The sequence below is a fragment of the Rutidosis leptorrhynchoides genome, chromosome 11 (assembly GCF_046630445.1).
Source record: "Rutidosis leptorrhynchoides isolate AG116_Rl617_1_P2 chromosome 11, CSIRO_AGI_Rlap_v1, whole genome shotgun sequence".
In the NCBI taxonomy this organism is placed as follows: domain Eukaryota; kingdom Viridiplantae; phylum Streptophyta; class Magnoliopsida; order Asterales; family Asteraceae; genus Rutidosis; species Rutidosis leptorrhynchoides.
In genome coordinates, this window is record NC_092343.1 from 57,207,993 (window position 1) to 57,229,459 (window position 21,467).

At 33.2% G+C, this 21,467-nt stretch overlaps 1 protein-coding gene across 1 annotated transcript; it reads right to left on the minus strand.

Annotated features, from left to right (window-relative positions):
- Nucleotides 1-9,954: 9,954 nt before the first annotated feature.
- On the minus strand, nucleotides 9,955-18,496 carry LOC139874607 (uncharacterized). The gene is made up of 11 exons (XM_071862015.1): nucleotides 18,451-18,496; nucleotides 18,346-18,397; nucleotides 13,532-13,538; nucleotides 11,941-13,429; nucleotides 11,515-11,860; nucleotides 11,312-11,425; nucleotides 10,916-11,221; nucleotides 10,712-10,811; nucleotides 10,546-10,620; nucleotides 10,245-10,443; nucleotides 9,955-10,088 (listed from the first exon to the last, which is right to left on the minus strand). The coding sequence occupies exons 1-11, from the start codon at nucleotides 18,494-18,496 to the stop codon at nucleotides 9,955-9,957; spliced, it is 2,868 nt and encodes a 955-aa protein (XP_071718116.1).
- Between the last annotated feature and the right edge of the window lie 2,971 nt (nucleotides 18,497-21,467).

The window sequence follows — 21,467 nt, forward strand, 5'->3', positions numbered from 1 at the left end:
CAAGGTAGGGCATAAGCTTGATCATGACCCAGGGATTGAGCATAGTTTTTCCACCAGGTGAGCGCACTGTCCGACAGCGTGCTTGTAGCAAAACCTACCCGGTCATTATCATTACACCCGCTGATGCGGAAAACTGACTCAAGCTTTTCAAACCATCGAGTGAGACCAACTGGTCCTTCAGTTCCGTTGAAAGGATGCAGGTTGCAACTAGTGAATGTCTTGTAAGAACATCCATTATGACCTTGAGTGCCGTTCCCATTGGTGTTGCTCGAACCACCATGATCGTTACTGTTGCGGGTGTTTGTGACAACCCGTAAATTTCCGGCAAAATTTAAACAAAAATCTTTATATGATTTCATTTAACCTCGACTAATTCCGACGATTCACGAACAATTATTTGTAAATAATTACGCATTAATTTGATATATTAATATTATTATTATTAATATCCTTTTTAAACAAGATATCAATAATTAATATCTTTATTATCAGTATTGTTATTATGAATAAAAAAAATATTGACAAATATTCTAGGAAAAGTAGTAAATCAATTTGTTTATTTTAAAAAAAAATATATAAAAAAAATCCTTAAAATAAATGATTTTTTAAAAAAATAAATAAATAAATTACTTTTTAATTAAAAATTATAATGGAAAACTAATATTTATTATTTTATTTTGCGCATTATCCCATGACCTAATATTTAATACTTTTGAATTTTAAAATTCTATTAAAAATTAAAATATTTCTTTTTCTTTTAATTATTTTATTCTTTTTACCTAATTTGTTCAAGTATAAATACCCCTCATTTCTCATTTAAACTCACACCAAAATTTCTCTCATTCTCTCTTTGAAGAATTACTACTAGTAAGTATTCTTTTCTTACTTTTTACTTTTTACATTTTACTATTTACTATTTACTTCGGTTTATTTTTTTTTTTACCGAAACATGTAAATAATGTTATAAATTATATGCAATTAAAATAAAAATAAATAACATGTTATAATTAGTAATATATGTTACTAAAAATTATAAAAGTATTTTTATGAATTAATATATAGGAGTTATAATTAAAATTGAATTAATGAATATATATGTATATACGCACCTAACGTGAAGGTTATAATTAAAGATAGCGTACAAAGACTACAAACATCACCGCTACTTGTGGCCTAGGGTGATCCTTGTTACCATTATGGGACGCTTGTGGATCTCGAATGCCAAGACTTAGATTCTGGTCAAGAGATCCTGGGCCGCTCGGTAACAATAGATCATTCGAGTGACTTGCATGTTAACGACGAAGTTTGGGCGAGATTGTACAACATCTTTGTTAAGAATTATAACCCGAACATTCTTAAACTAGAAGCTTACTATAAGTGGAAGTTTTTCATAAATAGTAGGTTTCCAAAAATAGAAACTTTTGAGAAATAGGAACTTTTCTCGAAAACTGTCACTGTCAATATAGTTGCTATATTAATAAACATACTTTATGTCAAGTTAGACATTAACTAATCAAACGTTATACCTCAAGGTTGATATCCAGATCACTTACTTGCTTTACTTTCCTTCTTGCGTGGAATACTTCAACTGCTATTTAATGTGAGTTTTCATAGCTCCCTTTTTATCTATATTTTTGGGCTGAGAATACATGCGCAACTTTTATAACTGTTTTGCACGTATCAACTATTAAACTGTGATATGTTGGGCTATGACCAGCAAGTCCTCAATCGACAAGTATAATCGATAACTTGTACGGGGCAAATTTGAAAGTCTAGTCTAAATATCAGTACCAACTGTTAAAACTATGCTATACCCGGCTATGTTCGACTAAGTCCCTACAGTGATATTTTTAATTGCTGCGGAATTCTTAATTATTGGGGATAGGCCTATCGGGAGTAACGTCCCCGATACATTTGACTAAGTCTTTGTATTACTTGATAATGAAGTTAAACGACAAGGACAGAACAACTTGTCACGGGGCAAACAACGTTTAGTCTAAATATCACGCACTGGCATAACTTTTGATCCTGCGGGAGATCAACTTGACTGGATCTGAGTGATCTACTTATGAAAACAAATCTTGTGGTCTAACACTATTACTGAAATCATTATTTATGACAAACATATGAACTCACTCAACCTCGTGTTGAATTTTTAAGAATGTTTATTCTCAGGTACTTAAATATTGCTTCCGTTGTATATCTACTGCTTTGATGATGATTGCTTGCTATGCTTGGAGTCTTCATTACATATCATATCAATTAAAGACATATTTATCTTCCGCTGCAAAACTCAACAAAACATCTCATGTAGAGTCGTTCTCGTTTATACAACTGTGATTTGATATATTAAGTCACAATTACCCCAGGCCCTATTTAGGGGTGTGACAGTGTTATTAAGTTCTCTCAGTAGTTCAGCTCTTTCGGCCGCAATTCCTTCGGCGACCATTCTCCTGATCTGAGCAGCAGTTGATTCCTTTGAAGATATCTTCAACACAGGAAAACACACTAGGTCAGTGTCAAAACAACGCTTTATATAAAAATATACTAGCAACGATTGTTGAAGACTAGTAAATAATAATAGTACGAAAAGATTCGTAAGTAGTGAGAAGTAGTGTAAGTAGTACATGTAGTGATAGTAGTGTCACTAGCGATAGTAGTGGTAGTAGTGACACTAGTGGAAATAGTGGTAGTACTAGTGTTATGTAGTGATAGCAATGGTAGTAGTACTAAGTAGTAACAATAATGATAATCACGGCAGTATCACAAAACACAAGTAGTATAATCATACAATGTTACTAAATATAGAATATTACCGCATGCAATAAAAGATAATAATTATTCATAGCATAATTCACCATTATTATAATAAAATCCAAAGAGTAATAAACCAAATTCCAAAAGTAATAATCCAAACGATAAACATAACGTACTAGTAGCCCAGTTTAAAACACCCGGTAAGTCTTATAAAATCAAATAAATAAAGGATGGTGGATGAAAAAGAAAAGAAAGCTCATGGTCAGATGACCCTTCACTTCCTCTTCTGTCGGGTACGGGAGTCAGGTCCATCATTCCTCGACCTATCACATTCTGCCTCCAATGCAGTAACCCTGGTAGTCAAGGCTTCTATCAATCGCTCCATGTCGAAGAACCATGCTTCGGTCTCGTACATCTAAGTGTGTAGGGACGTAACCCTTGAGTCTAACATGTCGAGATCATCAGGATGGGGGTATGTCCTCGCAACATCACTCAAAGCATTAACACGATTAACTACATTCCTGTTTTGATTAGTATGAATCAGGTCCAACTCATAAAGATTAACGGGATAGTTAGGCATCTGGTGTGGAGCAGGTACTGGTGCTGGTGCTGGTGCTGGAGCAGGAGCAGGTGCATTCACCTCAGCCACACTTGAGTTGTTGCTACTGTTTCCAAAATCCTGTGACATCTAACTCACAAGACAAGAACACATATAAAGCAGGTTAGTCAAACAAATAATGTTAGTCACAAAGTACTCATGTAATGACTAAGTCCCGATCGTAGTCTAGACTCACTAAAGTGTCCTAATGACCAAATCAGACACACTAATGCAAGTCCTAGTTTCCCTACGAACCGTTAGCTCTGATACCATCTATAACACCCAGCTAAATTTTCATCTGATGGCGTGTTAATCAAGGTTCCACAGTTAACAGTTACGCCCTCTATATGAGACGTTTAAAGCAATTACATTTAATTTTATTAAAAGTTGACTTCAAAACATAAGTAAATAATCCCAAAATAGAAACACTGTTGTGATCGTAACCACAAGCCAACAGTATTTAAACAGTTATAAAAGTTTTAAATGCGAAAGTAAATAATGTTCTTTAAATAGTATGCTGACTCCACGGCCAGACATGCAGCAAATACAGTGGAAGCCTACCTCTTAAGGACCTGAGAATAAAACACGCAAAACAGGTCAACAAATAATGTTGGTGAATCTACAGGTTTAAATGTTGTAACAGTATCTGAAAACAGTTATCAGAAAAATAGTTTAGTTTCCTTGACCACGAGATTTTACAAGCACAACTCCAAGTTGCGAAACGTTTGCATAATCTATGAGCACCTGAATACTAGCAATGACCCGAGTATAGAAACCACTATACCCGCCTTTACCTCATAAAATATTATACACTTGTTCGAGTGTATCTAATGTTCAAAGTAAATGCATCACAGTTAATATTGTAGGGTGAGGTTGTCAACCTAACGGATCCGTCCATCTAAATTGTGCTTACACCGATGGTATTAAAAGTATTCAACCTAGAGGCTTTGTGAACAAACTCAATATGCATATATAGTACTCGTGTCAATACAAAATCATTTGATAATGTAAGTATAACAGCGTGTATTCTCATCCCTGAAAACGTGTAAAACGCGGGACTATAGACTCACCTTTGAATAAAGCTCGGATGACAGACAAAAACTTGTACAGATTATAGCCGAGTAATGCAACCTAAGTATACGTATTTAGGTTGGTCAATAAATATATCTTAAACAAATGTGGTTTCATAGTATAAGTTATCTTATTGCTCGACTCGACGTGTTTCAAAGTAAAAGTCAACATATAGTCAACTAGATCATGCAAGTCAAACAAAGTCAGCCAAAGTCAAATCAAAAGTCAAACTTGGTCAAAGTAGTCAATAAGGTCAACATCAGTAGGTTCATGTCAAATGTTGGTCAACATGTCAAACCTAAGTCAAACAACACATTTTAGGTCATACATGGTCAATTTCACAATTTCAGTTTATCGTTGTGCACTAAGTTCATGTACATGTAGCAAACTTAGCATATTATCTCATAGTTCAAAATTCATGCAAACATGGAAAACTCCAGATCAAAAGTATACTCAAAATTGATTCCAAAAAGTCCAGCCAGGGTCTTATACGATAATTAAAAGTCAGAAATCAGAAGGGATACATTTATGGTTTGCCAAGTCAGTTTCTGATCGCGCACTGATTTCGTTTTGGCTATAACCGGAGCTAGGGACATGAAAGTGATACAAGACCAGAGATCATGGTTCAAGGACAAGTTAAATTAACACATATAAAAAATTGAGCAATTTTTTTAGCCAATTTGTACAGACTAACCGATCTTTACTGATCTATCAGTTTTGGACAGCAACTAGACATGTCAACTTATCAAGCTTATAACTCATGGAAATCAACGTTTTTAGATGTTAACATGTAAATGAAATATGTCAGGGAACATATGAAATAACATAATCCATAAGATCAAAGCCTCAATCAATTTCTAGTTCACTCTAGGTAATTATTTCTAGCATTAAAACAGTTTCGGTACACTTTAACGTATGAATCTTCGTTTAAACATATCGGGAGTATTACAAAATCTTTTAATGCAATTATTAAATCTAACATGCATGATTTTTTATAAGAATTACAGTAGTACACTTTTCATTAGCTAATTCAATAAACACATATCTCAGAGAATGCGCATTTCAATTATAAGCTAGTCAAAACTTCGATTTAGCATATCTTAAGCATACGGTAACGAAATCAAGTGAAATCTGTAGTGACCCGAACTTTTCCATGTTTATATATATTAATTGAGATTGATATTTACATGATTAAATGTTTCCAACATGTTAAGCAATCAAACTTGTTAAGACTTGATTAATTGAAATATGTTTCATATAGACAATTGACCACCCAAGTTGACCGGCGATTCACGAACGTTAAAACTTGTAAAAACGACATGACGATATATATATGGATATACATATGGTTAACATGAGATTATGATAAGTAAGTATCTCCATAAGTATATTAACAATGAGTTATATACATATAAACAAGACTACTAACTTAAGGATTTCGAAACGAGACATATATGTAACGATTATCGTTGTAACGACATTTAAATGTATATATATCATATTAAGATATATTAATATATCATAATATCATGATAATATAATAATTTAACATCTCATTAGATATAATAAACAATGGGTTAACAACATTAATTGAGATCGTTAACTTAAAGGTTTCAAAACAACACTTACATGTAACGACTAACGATGACTTAACGACTCAGTTAAAATGTATATACATGTAGTGTATTTAGATGTATTAAAATACTTTTGGAAGACTTCAAGACATATATCAAAACACTCATACTTAACAAAAATGGTTACAGTTACTTTCCCATTCTTTTCTTTCATCAAGAATTCTAGTCGTATTCTTACCCGTATTATACACAGCTTCAAAACATACTTACTATGGGTATATACCAATAGGAACTAGCATGGGATTCCACTCTTGATTATTTCATGTATGACTAATCAATTTTAACTTCTACCATGAGCTATTCAACTAACTAGAACTCCTTTTAACCCCACTCACCACTCACCAATTACCACTCATCATTCACTCCATTTCACTTCCAATTCTCTTTCTAATTCTCTCTCAACACACACACACACACACACACTATTATGAACGTATTTTTCCAGTAGTTAATCATCATCTTCATCAAAAAACCACTTCAAGAATCAAGCTATAATCATCATAGGAAGAACACTTCAAGAACACTTCAAAAATCCCTTCAAGTTTACTAATTTACTTCCAAGCTTTCTAATCCATTCCAAGTAATCATCTAAGATCAAGAAACCTTTGTTATATATAGTAGGTTATCTTTCTTATTCAAGGTAATATTCATATTCAAACTTTGATTCAATTTCTATAACTATAAACTATCTTAATTCGAGTAAAAATCTTACTTGAACTTGTTTTTGTGTCATGATCCTACTTCAAGAACTTTCAAGCCATCCAAGATCCTTTGAAGCTAAATCATTTCTTGTCACTTCCAGTAGGTTTACCTACTAAACTTGAGGTAGTAATGATGTTCATAACATCATTCGATTCATATATATAAAACTATCTTATTCGAAGGTTTAAACTCGTAATCACTAGAACATAGTTTAGTTAATTCTAAACTTGTTCGCAAACAAAAGTTAATCCTTCTAACTTGACTTTTAAAATTAACTAAACACATGTTCTATATCTATATGATATGCTAACTTAATGATTTAATACCTGGAAACACGAAAAACACCGTAAAACCGGATTTACGCCGTCGTAGTAACACTGCGGGCTGTTTTGGGTTAGTTAATTAAAAACTATGATAAACTTTGATTTAAAAGTTGTTATTCTGAGAAAATGATTTTTATTATGAACATGAAACTATATCCAAAAATTATGGTTAAACTCAAAGTGGAAGTATGTTTTCTAAAATGGTCATCTAGACGTCGTTCTTTCGACTGAAATGACTACCTTTACAAAAACGACTTGTAACTTATTTTTCCGACTATAAACCTATACTTTTTCTGTTTAGATTCATAAAATAGAGTTCAATATGAAACCATAGCAATTTGATTCACTCAAAACGGATTTAAAATGAAGAAGTTATGGGTAAAACAAGATTGGATAATTTTTCTCATTTTAGCTACGTGAAAATTGGTAACAAATCTATTCCAACCATAACTTAATCAACTTGTATTGTATATTATATAATCTTGAGATACCATAGACACGTATACAATGTTTCGACCTATCATGTCGACACATCTATATATATTTCGGAACAACCATAGACACTCTATATGTGAATGTTGGAGTTAGCTATACAGGGTTGAGGTTGATTCCAAAATATGTATAGTTTGAGTTGTGATCAATACTGAGATACGTATACACTGGGTCGTGGATTGATTCAAGATAATATTTATCGATTTATTTCTGTATATCTAACTGTGGACAACTAGTTGTAGGTTACTAACGAGGACAGCTGACTTAATAAACTTAAAACATCAAAATATATTAAAAGTGTTGTAAATATATTTTGAACATACTTTAATATATATGTATATATTGTTATAGGTTCGTGAATCAACAGTGGCCAAGTCTTACTTCTCGACGAAGTAAAAATCTGTGAAAGTGAGTTATAGTCCCACTTTTAAAATCTAATAATTTTGGGATGAGAATACATGCAGGTTTTATAAATGATTTACAAAATAGACACAAGTACGTGAAACTACATTCTATGGTTGAATTATCGAAATCGAATATGCCCTTTTTATTAAGTCTGGTAATCTAAGAATTAGGGAACAGACACCCTAATTGACGCGAATCCTAAAGATAGATCTATTGGGCCTAACAAACCCCATCCAAAGTACCGGATGCTTTAGTACTTCGAAATTTATATCATATCCGAAGGGTGTCCCGGAATGATGGGGATATTCTTATATATGCATTTTGTTAATGTCGATTACCAGGTGTTCACCATATGAATGATTTTTATCTCTATGTATGGGATGTGTATTGAAATATGAAATCTTGTGGTCTATTGTTACGATTTGATATATATAGGTTAAACCTATAACTCACCAACATTTTTGTTGACGTTTTAAGCATGTTTATTCTTAGGTAATTATTAAGAGCTTCCGCTGTTGCATACTTAAATAAGGACGAGATTTGGAGTCCATGCTTGTATGATATTGTGTAAAAACTACATTCAAGAAACTTATTTTGTTGTAACATATTTGTATTGTAAACCATTATGTAATGGTCGTGTGTAAACAGGATATTTTAGATTATCATTATTTGATAATCTACGTAAAGCTTTTTAAACCTTTATTGATGAAATAAAGGTTATGGTTTGTTTTAAAATGAATGCAGTCTTTGAAAATCGTCTCATATAGAGGTCAAAACCTCGCAACGAAATCAGTTAATATGGAACGTTTTTAATCAATAAGAACGGGACATTTCAAAATCAAAGCCTAAAGTTAATAGTTTTTCGAAAGCTAAACATCTAAACATGTTACATGATCAGATCAAAAGTCAACTCTCATCAGATCCTTGAGAATACAATTTGTTTTTCATGTAAACAATATCAATTAATCAAATTAACGACTAATAACGAGTAATAACACAATCAATTGAGCACTAGACTTGATTACACTATGTAATTGAATAAAATTAGATTTAATTGAAGTGAGGTTAGTGTAATTATACCTCAAAACACAATTTGTGTATACTAGCGCATAGAGAACGACGATCAGAGCAAGATTAATCAAACGAGTAAGAGCAAACAAGCAAGTTTGATGGTTGATTTGTGTGTGTGTGTGTGTGTGTGTTTGACGTGAAGAAGAAGAGAGGGAGGAGGAATGAGCTGAACTTTTGTGGATGTAGGATAGAATGAGGGTGTAATAATTGTTTAGAGAATTATCTAGTTAGTTATTTAGTGTTTAAAAACCAAAAGTCAACAAACATGGGCCTAAAACTAAAAGTCAACATGCTTGGGCTAATTATGGGATCAAGGATGATGATGTATGAGGTCACGGCCATGTGGCCTCGTGCTCGGGTCTCGGGCTCGTTTTGTGTAAAAGCTTGTACTCGTGGTCCGTTTCAAGTGCCGTTTAGTCGTACCGAAGGCCCGGAACGCTAAACCGATCGTTAAAACGCAACCAAACGTTTAATTTATTAAAAACCCAATAAATTAAATATTTTTAAAAAGTTAATAATTAATAAATTAATTATTAAAATAAACCCGAGCGTTTCGTTGCTCGAAAAGCAGTTATCAAAACCGTATCGTTTTTATCATATTTCTTTATCTGAAATGTTTATTCGCATTAATATTAACCCATATTAATTATTGTAACCCTTCAAGGATCAAGTATGTATTTATTACACATAAACGCATAAAAGTCAAGTAATCGCCGTTAAATTAATTAACAGAAAGTTAACGGAAGTGACGGAAAAAGCAGGGTTGTTACAATTAGTCATAACAATATTTTTCATAAGTACTACGAGTATATATTGTCGGATTATAGGCCCCTTTGAATTATGAGCCTTGTTCTAGCACACATGTTGAACACTCACAAATCCGCCCCTGATCATGATCAATTTAATTTTTATCTGTAGCAGCAACTAAAGTATCATCGTCAACAATGGCCTCATCCAAATCGCCTCTAACCATATCAATAGTCTCATTTTCTATAAGTTGAGGACCCATCGGTGTGTCACTCTGCAAATGTGTTTCTACATCATCGATACAAATTTATTCATCCATGTCAAAATTATCTCTAGGTGTTGTCTTGATCACAACTTTCCAATCCTTATGAACAGGATCTGCAACATAGAATACTTGTTGTGCTTGCAAAGTTAGGATATAAGGCTCTTTAGTTTACTTCAGACCTCGAAAATTGAGTGTCGTAAACCCATTCTCATCAAATTTTATCCTGGAACCACTTGATATCCAATCATAATGGAACAAAACAACTTTCTTCTCATCACCATACTGCAACTCGATTATATCTTTTAAAACATTGTAGTAAGTGACATCTCCCACGATATTATCTTTATCTCTAGCACTTGAGAAGCTACTTGTTAGAGCCTAAAGTATAACTCCGCTATTTTGTGTTGTCCTATTCTTCTCTACATCTTTAATGTGAAATCGGAAACCATTTATGATATATCCCTTATATTTCTTTACAACCTCACTTGGACCGTTTGCCAATGTCTCTATATCACTTATGATTCTATTATCCCAACTAGTCATGTCCTCATCAACCTGCTTTGAGGCAATTTGTTTATACATAATAAGTTTGGCTCAGTTATATCATCACTACATTATCATAATAAAACTAGCAAAAATAACTTACGTAATCAGACAGCCACTCCTCAAACTCCTGACTATGTAAATCTTGAATGTCACGCTTACGTTTTTTTGGATTTTGATGACTAAGAATATTCAGATGCTCTCTGCAATCAAAGTAACAAAAAGAGAATAATGTACATTATCGTCAAAATTACACAATGTCATATAAAAAAATAATCTCATAACATAGTAAATTTAAATAACTTACGTTCGTAAGAAATCTATTTCACTACAATTGAACAGCACATTTGAGTGTGCAATAGCCAAAGTGTCATAGCCGAGTTTTACTACATTTGTTGCACCAATTGGTCGACCAGGCATACAAAATATTGGTAAGACAATATCATCACCACCATCATCATGATTTCGGCTATTCTTATTATGTATGGTCACGACATCACTGGCTAAATACAGAGAACAAAATGACAAACACTCTTCCGCTAAATATCCTTCTGCAATTGAACCCTCGGGTTTACTCTTGTTTCGCACATAAGATCTTAATGTACCTAAATACCTGAGTGGTCAAAAAAAGTTTATATCAGATTCAAAAAAAAAAAAAAGTTGTATTCAAACGAGTATAATTTACTACAGCATAAATGGTCACCTCTCGATTGGATGCATCCAACGGTAATTAACAGGTCCCCCTAATCTGGCCTCTGAAGATAGATGAACCGATAGATGAATCATGACGTCAAAAAATGATGGTGGAAAATCCTTTCTAAATCACAAAGTATTTTTACAATATCTTTTTCCATGTTAAATAAATCATTAGGATTAAGAACTTTTGAGCATAATTGTCTGTAGTACCGACATAACTTCATGATAACAGAACGCACATGCTTCGGTAAAATATTTCTTATTGTCACGGGAAGCAACTGCTGCATCAAAATATGATTATCGTGACTTTTTAGGCCTAACATTTTTGGAGTAGGTTTTACCTGAATGCATCTAGAAATATTAGCAGCATAACCATATCGCACTTTCACCTCTTTTAGCACATTACAAAATTTTTCTTTTTCTTTTTTATTCATTTCAAAACATGCAGGAGGAAAATACACTTTGCCATTTGATAAAGGTTCTGGATGACGTTCATGTTTAATACCCATTTCTTCCAAATCACGACGTCCTTTTAAATGATCCTTGGTCTTTCCATCTATATTCATTAACGTTCCAATGAGACTGATATTATGACGTATTAAGTTATTTTTCCAGTATGGTAACTAAAAAAAATACTTCTCTTCTTCCAATTATATGGTAAGGATGGGTTATCCTTCACAAGTTTTCCAAATTTTATTTCAAAACCTTTCAGCTCTGCAAGCACTTGTTCCCCTGTTAAGCTACCCGGTGGCCCTTCACATTCTTTCGTGCCATCAAAAGAATCTGTATCCATACGGAAAGGATGCAACAATTCCAACCAGCGACGATGTGCCATGAAGATTTCTTTGTGGGAGTTTGATAACTGTGTTGATCTGGTTTCCTTATGGCATGAAGGACAAGCTAATTTACCTTTAGTGCTCCAACCTGATAAATTCGCATACGCAGGAAAGTCACTTACCGTCCATAACAAAGAAGCACGCTGTGTGAAGTAACTCTTAGTTGATTCATCATAAGTATTAGCTCCAGTATCCCACAACTCTTTCAACTCATCAACTAGAGGTTGCATATAGGCATCTATATTATTACCTGGAGTAGATGGACCAGGTATAAGTAAACTTAGGAATAAAAAAGGTTTTTTCATGCACAACCATGGAGGTAGATTATATGGTATCAAAACAACAGGCCATGTACTATGTGAAACACTCATGTTTCCATAAGGGTTAAACCCATCACTCGCCAAACCAAGCCTCACATTACGAGGTTCTTTAGTAAATTCACTATTCTCATAATCGAATGTTTTCCAGGCTGGTGAATCTACGGGATGTCTTAATATACCATCTTTCGTACGACTCTCTTCATGCCATCTCATCGACCCGGCCGTTTTAGGTGACATAAACAATCTATGCAAGCGTGGTATGAGTGGAAAATAACGCAACACTTTTGCTCCAACCTTCTTAGCTTTATAATCACCATCATTATCAGCTTCCATGGTTGACTCATTTTCAGAATCATTATTAATTTGTTTATATCTTGAGGTCTGACATACGTAACACTTAATTTTGTCCTTGTTTTCTTTCCAGTACAACATACAATCATTTGGACAAGCATCAATTTTCTCATAACCTAGACCTAAATCTATTATTATCTTCCTTAATTCATAGAATGACTTCGGTATGGCCGCATGAGGGAAGGCTTCCCTCATTGTGTCAAGAATCATGCTGAATCCTTTTTCATTACATTTTCCAACACATTTTAAATGGAAGAGTCTAACAATGAACGAAAGAACAGAGAATTTACAGCTGGGATATAATTCTTTCTTTGCATCTTCTAATACTTTATTAAACTTTTCAGCATTTAAGTTTGGTACAGTCTGATTTTCAGTTTGTTGGATATCATCTTCATCTTCATCTTCAAACACATTGAAGACGTGTTGGGCCAATGCTTGCATATCATCTTCATCAGCATCTTCAAACGTTGGTGTATCATCCGGTTCGAAATACACATTTGTTATTTTATAACCTTTGAAAAACCCGTCACATAGCAAATGTGTTTTAGCCTGGACCCGATCAACCCTTTTTTGATTATCGCAATATTTGCACGGACAATATATATGACCATCTTTTCCCTTTTTAGAGAAAATACATTCTATAAATTTGTCAATTCATTTTTTCGTATGCAGGGGAAGATCTACACAAGGACATCCAAGTCGAGTCCATCATATATAGACCTGTATTCTACAAACACATTTAATCGGACATAAATTAACGTGGTTCAAAATCAAAGATTGTACTGTAAGAATTAAGGGGTATGGACTTGAAACAAAAGAAATTAACCTGGTTCAAAATCAAAAATTCAAAATTAAGGGGTATGGACAAAGCGTATGAAACAAGCTGACCCAATTTTTCGATGATTGCAACTTATATCTTCAATTACGAATTAACTGATTAATAATCGATGATTGAAATTAACTTAGATCTGCAAACACATCTTCAAAAACTAATGATGATTGCAATTGCAATTAAATACGTACGATGTTATTATAAATTGTTAATAGTAATAGTAATAGTAATAATAATAATTATTATTATTATTATATGATGATTTTGATATATCAAATAAGATCTAATACGAGTATAAGTTTAAGATAAAGATTCAAATAATTAATAAAATATAAAATAATATACATAATGTAGGTTAAAAGTTGGCCGATGTTGTACGGATCATCACCCTTATGGTTTAGGCCATGTATATGGTTATGGTACATGGTTTAATGTTTATGGTATATAGGATATAGGATTTAGGGTATCGGGTTTTGGATTAAGTGTTTATGATTTAATGTGTACGTTTACGGTATATGGTTTACAGTTTAGGGTTTGGGGTTTAGGGTTTAGGGTTAAGTGTCTATGATTTAATGTTTAGGGTTTAGGGTTTAGGGTTTATAAACCCTAAACCCTAAACCCCAAACATTAAATCATAAACCCTAACCCTAAACCCTAACCCTATACCCTAAATCTTATACCATAAACACTAAACCATGTACCCTAAACCCTATATCCTAAACCATAAGGGTGATGATCCGTACATGTATAGGGTTAGGGTATATGGTTTAATGTTTATGGTATATAGGATATAGGATTTAGGGTATCGGGTTTAGGATTAAGTGTTTATGATTTAATGTGTACGTTTATGGTATATGGTATAGGGTTTAGGGTTAAGTGTCTATGATTTAATGTTTAGGGTTTAGGGTTTATAAACCCTAAACCCTAAACCCTAAACCCTGAACCCCAAACATTAAATCATAAACCTTAAACCCTAACCCTAAACCAAAAACTCTAAACCCTATACCCTAAATCTTATACCATAAACACTAAACCATAGCCTAAACCCTATACCCTAAACCATAAGGGTGATGATCCGTACATGTATAGGGTTAGGGTACATGGTTTAATGTTTATGGTATATAGGATATAGGATTTAGGGTATCGGGTTTAGGATTAAGTGTTTATGATTTAATGTGTACGTTTACGGTATATGGTATAGGGTTTAGGATTTAGGGTTTAGGGTTAAGTGTCTATGATTTAATGTTTAGGGTTTAGGGTTTAGGGTTTTGGGTTTAGGGTTTATAAACCCTAAACCCTAAACCCAAACATTAAATCATAAACCCTAAACCCTGACCCTAAACCCTAACCCTAAACTAAAAACTCTAAACCCTATACCCTAAATCTTATACCATAAACACTAAACCATGTACCCTAAACCCTATACCCTAAACAATAAGGATGATGATCCGTACAGGTATAGGGTTAGGGTACATAGTTTAATGTTTATGGTATATAGGATATAGGATTTTGGGTATCGGGTTTAGGATTAAGTGTTTATGATTTAATGTGTACGTTTATGGTATATGGTATAGGGTTTAGGGTTTTAGGTTTGGAGTTTAGGGTTTAGGGTTAAGTGTCTATGATTTAATATTTAGGGTTTAGGGTTAGGGTGTGATGACCCTGAAATTTCTGACCAAATTTAAACTTAATCTTTAATGTTTCCGACACGATAAGCAAAGTCCGTGAAGTTGAATCTCAAAATTTTGAACTATTCAATTACCCTTCGATTGTTCTCAACGATTCGCGAACAATTATATGTAAATAGATACATATACTATAACTTGAAAACGTAACAAAGTGTTATGAAAATGATACTGTGCATTAACCTTATTGGTTTGATTATCTGATTAATATTTAGATAAGTTAACTAAAACGTTTAAGATGAACCAGTAAAACACTAATATGCTACAGTATTTTCGAATTGCTACAGTACCCGAAAAGCTACAGTGTTTTCAAAAATCACTATTTGCTACAGTGAATTGCTACAGTAAAATTGACTTTGCTACAGTAACTTTGCTATAGTAAACACTATTTTAAAAATGAAAATGTATATATGTATATGTATATACTACGAGACAATAATTTATAGAAGTAAATGACCAAAACACTCGAAAGTTTAAGATACACTTTGAGTGATATAATTTAGGGATAATTTAAGATTATATTTTGACAAAGGTACGTGTCCCAAAATGTAAATTACAAGTTTTCTCAGCGTATGAAGGGACATTCGAAAAACTGGAACCGGGACATAAGTCCAGTGACAACGTACGAATCATCGGTACCAAAATTACAAGTTAATTATACACGTAAATATAATATATTATATAATTAATTATTTAAATTATATATATTATATTTATATTTTATTATGTCGACGAACTAGATTACAAACAAGTTGTGAGCTGGAGAATCTTCCCATGCGATCGCATGGGAAATGGTCATGAAGGCCATGCGATCGCATGGCAGTCTGGGTCAGGCACTCTCTATAAATTCGATCGATTTCAGCTCAGTTTTACACACTTATATATTCATTTTACTCCGTAAATATTTATTATTATTATTATTATTATTATTATTATTATTATTATTATTATTATTATTATTATTATTATTATTATTATTATTATTATTATTATTATTATTATTATAAAGATTATTATTATTATTAATCTTATTATTATTAGTATTATACATAAAATACTACGACGAAGTCATTAGCGTGTCACTTTTAAAATGGTTTTCAAGCGGGATAGAGTTAAGGAAATTATGGGTTATTGCCAAGGCGGTTATGGGAAATGTTCGAGGGTATATTCGCAAGTCAAACCTAGTGTTTATCATCTCCGTTACGTCTACGTACTTTCCTACAATATTAAATCTCAATATTGATACGTTGAGATCTACGATTATTTGATATTCCGAGTTTCGGTCACATTACGATGAACAACTTCATGTGCTGCTAAGGTGAGTTTCATATGATCCCTTTTACTCTCTACATTTTTGGGCTGAGAATACATGCAAATGCTTTATTAACCGATATACAATATTTATATGCGTGAGTTTCATAAGATCCCTTTTACTCTCTACATTTTTAGGCTGAGAATACATGCAAATGCTTTATTAATCGATATACAATATTTATATGCGTGAGTTTCATTTGCTCCCTTTTTAATTGCTTTTGCAATCTATATTTTTGGGCTGAGAATACATGCACTTTATTTTAAACGCAATGGATACAAGTACATACTAAATTCTACACCGAGTTTGAACCGAAAATCCCTTAGCTTTGGTAACTAGTAACTGCCGGTTATAAGAATTGGTGGGCGCGAGTAGTTATATATGGATCCATAGGGCTTGATGTCCCCGTCCGAGCTAGAGCACTAGCCTTTTAACGGACGTATGCTATTTGAGAAGCGTACACGTTGGTTTGCGTGTATTATTAAGATGATTATACAAAGGGTACAAATTATATATACGTTAAGTTTAGTTACCAGGGTGCTCAATTTCGTAGAATATTTTGATAAACGTTTCTAGATGAAGCAACTGAAATCTTGTGATCCACTTTTATATAATCTATTGATAAACGTTTCTGGATGAAACAACTGAAATCTTGTGATCCACTTTTATATACAGATTATGCGAAACACTAAAACTATGAACTCACCAACCTTTGTGTTGACACTTGTTAGCATGTTTATTCTCAGGTTCCCTAGAAGTCTTCCGCTGTTTGCTTATATGTTAGACAAGCTATGTGCATGGAGTCATACATGGCATATTTTTCAAGGAAACGTTGCATTCACCAAATCATCACCATGTATCTTATTTTGACTGCATTGTCAACGGAAGTACTATTGTAAACTATTATTTACAGTGATTGTCTATATGTAGAAATTATCAGATGTCGAAAACCTTTGATTTAAATATTCATTTATGGTGTGCCTTTTCAAAAGAATGCAATGTTTACAAAACGTATCATATAGAGGTCAAATACCTCGCAATGAAATCAATGAATGACGTATTGTCCATATGGATTTGGAGCGATCGTCACATAGGGTTTATAAACCCTAAACCCTAAACCCCAAACATTAAATCATAAACCCTAAACCCTAACCCTAAATCCTAACCCTAAACCAAAAACTCTAAATCCTATACCCTAAATCTTATACCATAAACACTAAACTATGTACCCTAAACCTTATACCCTAAACCATAAGGGTGATGATCCGTACACCACCAACTTTTAGGCACACCGCCAAAAACCAAACCCTACACATTAAACCACAAACCCTAAACCATAAACCCTATACCAACACTAAACCCTACCTATACCTAAAACCCTAAACCATAAACCATATACCCTGAACATTATACCATATGCATGAACCCTAAACATTAAACCCTAAACCCTAAAGCCTAAACCTTGCACCTCCCAAATTTGTGTAAATTCAAATTTCACCTCCAAACCCTAAAATAATAAAATGTTAATTTATGATAAACGATGTTAAATTACGATAAATTATGATATATTTTTAAAAAATGCATTTTATGAATAATTAAATTGATTTCGTGTACATTTATTCTATAAAGTTTATAAATTAATTACCAGTAATAGTTAGATGATAGAGAAGTTATACGGCCTCAATTAATTTTTACCAAAACTTACCCTCTCAAAAGAAACCGCCAAATATCACGCATTTCGGACCCAAATTTTGAACCTGATCGTAAATTCAAACATCACCTCCCAAATTTGGGTAAATTCAATTTTCACCTCCAAAATTTGGGAGGTTATCTTTCCACACTAGCATTTGATCCATCTACTCTAAAATAATAAAACTTCCTATTTTACCCTTAAACTACTAGTAAGTCAATGTACTATTTACAAGGGTAAAATAGGTAATTTAGATTGTTTTGGTGTGGATGGATCAAAACTAGTGTGTGCACCAAATCAAATTGGGGTTAGCTAGTTAAAATGTTTTTGAACAACTCACTTATCTCTTTTTTCACCAATTCAAATAACAGTTAACTAACTCTCAAAGAACACATATATATTTTTTCATAAGATCGAACACAGGTATCTTTTTTCAGAAGAATTGTATATATTTTTTCACCAAACTGTATATCTTTTTTCACAAAAATGGATTAACGATTTCGTAATTTTAATTGTTCCTAACTACTCTGTATATAAAATTGTTTATAACTCTGTTGCGTTAATTGATATAATTGCTCATTATTGTTCTTTACATTCTTGTAGATTATGGCAATTGAAGGAATCAAAAAGCCTTCACTTAGATCCTCTCAACAGGTTGAGGCTAATACCATGAGAAAACGCCAGTTTGTTGCACCCAATGCCATCAGAAAACGAGTTAGTGTTTCTCATGTCTCCAAAGAATCATCCTTAAAATCCAAGTCTCAAAAGGGCCATGTAAATGATAAAAGGCCGAGGTTAAGTAAAAGTAAAGTTCAAAGAGTCAGCCAAGAAGAAGGTAGAGGTCTAGGTCGTCTTCAACTGCAAGATGAAGATACGGAGCCCGAGGATGATGCACAATGACAAAATGAAGAATATGATAATTACACAAGCTATGATGAAGATTTTGAAGAGCATCGTCAACAAGGTGAACTACAACAAACTGAAGTACAACAAACTGAAGTACAACTAAATGAAGTATTACATGAACAACCTGAAGAAGGTTCACGTGTGAATGAAGAAACTGAACCATGTTATTTTTTCTTTTTCTAATTTGGTTTGTTTATTCGATTTATATTGTTTCTTGTTTAGTGTATCAATTGTAAATCAAGTGCATATATTGTTTCGATTTATGCGGTAGATTTATATGCAAAAGCCACATGTTCGACTTCCTATTACTGTTAATGAACATGACCAGCCAATTGGTGCAAACACTAGTCAATTTACCCATTTTCTTGGTCACTTATCGCGGATTTACCAGTATTGTCCAAATTATAGACCGTGGAACCAAGTTAAACCCGAAAAGAAGGATAAGTTGTTGAAGTTCTTAAGGGTACATATTTTAAAATCTGTGTGATAATATGTTTTTTTTTTGTTCTCATGCATGTGATTTATATGTTTTTTATATAATTTGTAGACAAAGTTTGATATTCCACCAACTGCTAATTCGTGGATACTCCAATCATATGGGCGCAAGACGAAAAATTGGAGGGCGAGAGTTAAGGAATGTTACTATGACCCGTCTAAACCAATGGAGGAGCTATTAAAGTCACCACCTCTATAACTAACCAAAAGACACTGGAGAAGACTTCTTGAATATTGGACCAGAGATAATGTGATGGTATGATATATTCTTACACTTTCATGTAGATAGACTAATCATCGTGATTTGATCTCCTCGAATACTGACCACTCTTTTCTTGTTCAGGAGATGACCGGAAAAAACAAAGACAATAGGGCTAAAAAGAAGTTATCCAAATGACGGGGAAAAAAGTTTTGCAAGAATTCGTGAAGAACTGAAGGTAATATATCATGGTGGAATTATTTATATAGTACGTATCGCTTTTGAATATACATCGTTAATAGTTACCTCGGTTTTACTCATTGTAGGTGAAGTTGGGAAGAGAGCGAACTAAGGTGGATATGTATAAGGAATGTTACAAAATAGGTGAAGGTGAAGCTGCTCGTGTCTTTGTAAGTAATTTTACAAAAGTAGATCAAATATATCCTACACATGATATCAGTAGATGTATATTTATATATATGTTAATCACCATAAACCACTTGTGAGATTTTTATTTCATTTGAAGTATACTTTTAGGTCGGAGATAAAAGAAAATATCTGTTAACCATATCTTTAATTTAATTAGTTACAAGGGTAAGCATTACATATACTGTGATTGGGCTATACTGTAATTGGGCATTGCATATATCGAATGTCAGAGTAGAATTATAATATGATAGTTATCCTTTGTATAGCTCACAAATTAGTTGGCAATTTTACATGTATATCGATGCCATCTCATGTATATATACTGGTCATATTATTGAATCAAATATCAACGATTTACTATCTCTTTTATGCAGAAACAAATGAAAGACCTAACCGAGAAACTCGGTGATGGTGCAACTGATGCACCTGGACCAGATGATGTTTTTGCCACGATAATGGGTAAAGCTAAAAATGGTACTGCAGAAATGTACGGACTTGGTGTTCGCGCCAATCATTTGTGGGGTGCAGGACCTAGTCAATTAGCTGTTAGCAAAGCAAATGCTCAGCTGATGTCTAGAAATGCACAACTTAAAGAATAAAATGCAAGGTTAAAAGCCGAGAAGAACAATGGTCCGGGTGCTCAGAATGATGGTTCGCGTGTTCATGCTAATGGTTCGGGTGATCACCGTTTATGGGTATGTTTCAATTTAATAGCTTACTATTTTTTCTACCCTTTTAGCGTTCATAAATGTTTTTTTGACAACTAAATTTTAGGTCGATAAGGAAGTTTATGTAAAAAACCTTACAAACTTCGAGAACGTAGCAATAGGAAGGTTGAGGAGCGTTGATCCAAATACGGTTCTTAATGGAACAGAACTTGGACATGGTTGGTGTGAGGTTCATGTTCAGGTGGCCATTAAAAAAGATGAAGCTTTGTTTAGGCCATATGATTATTTGAAATGCATTCATGACATCACTGGTACGTCTATTGCTTGGCCTGCTAAGTTAATCGAGGTATGTCCTTGTTAAATTTGTAATAATTAAGATTAATTTTTATAATATACATGGATGATTTAATTTGTAGTTGGTACGTGAGGATTGATCAACA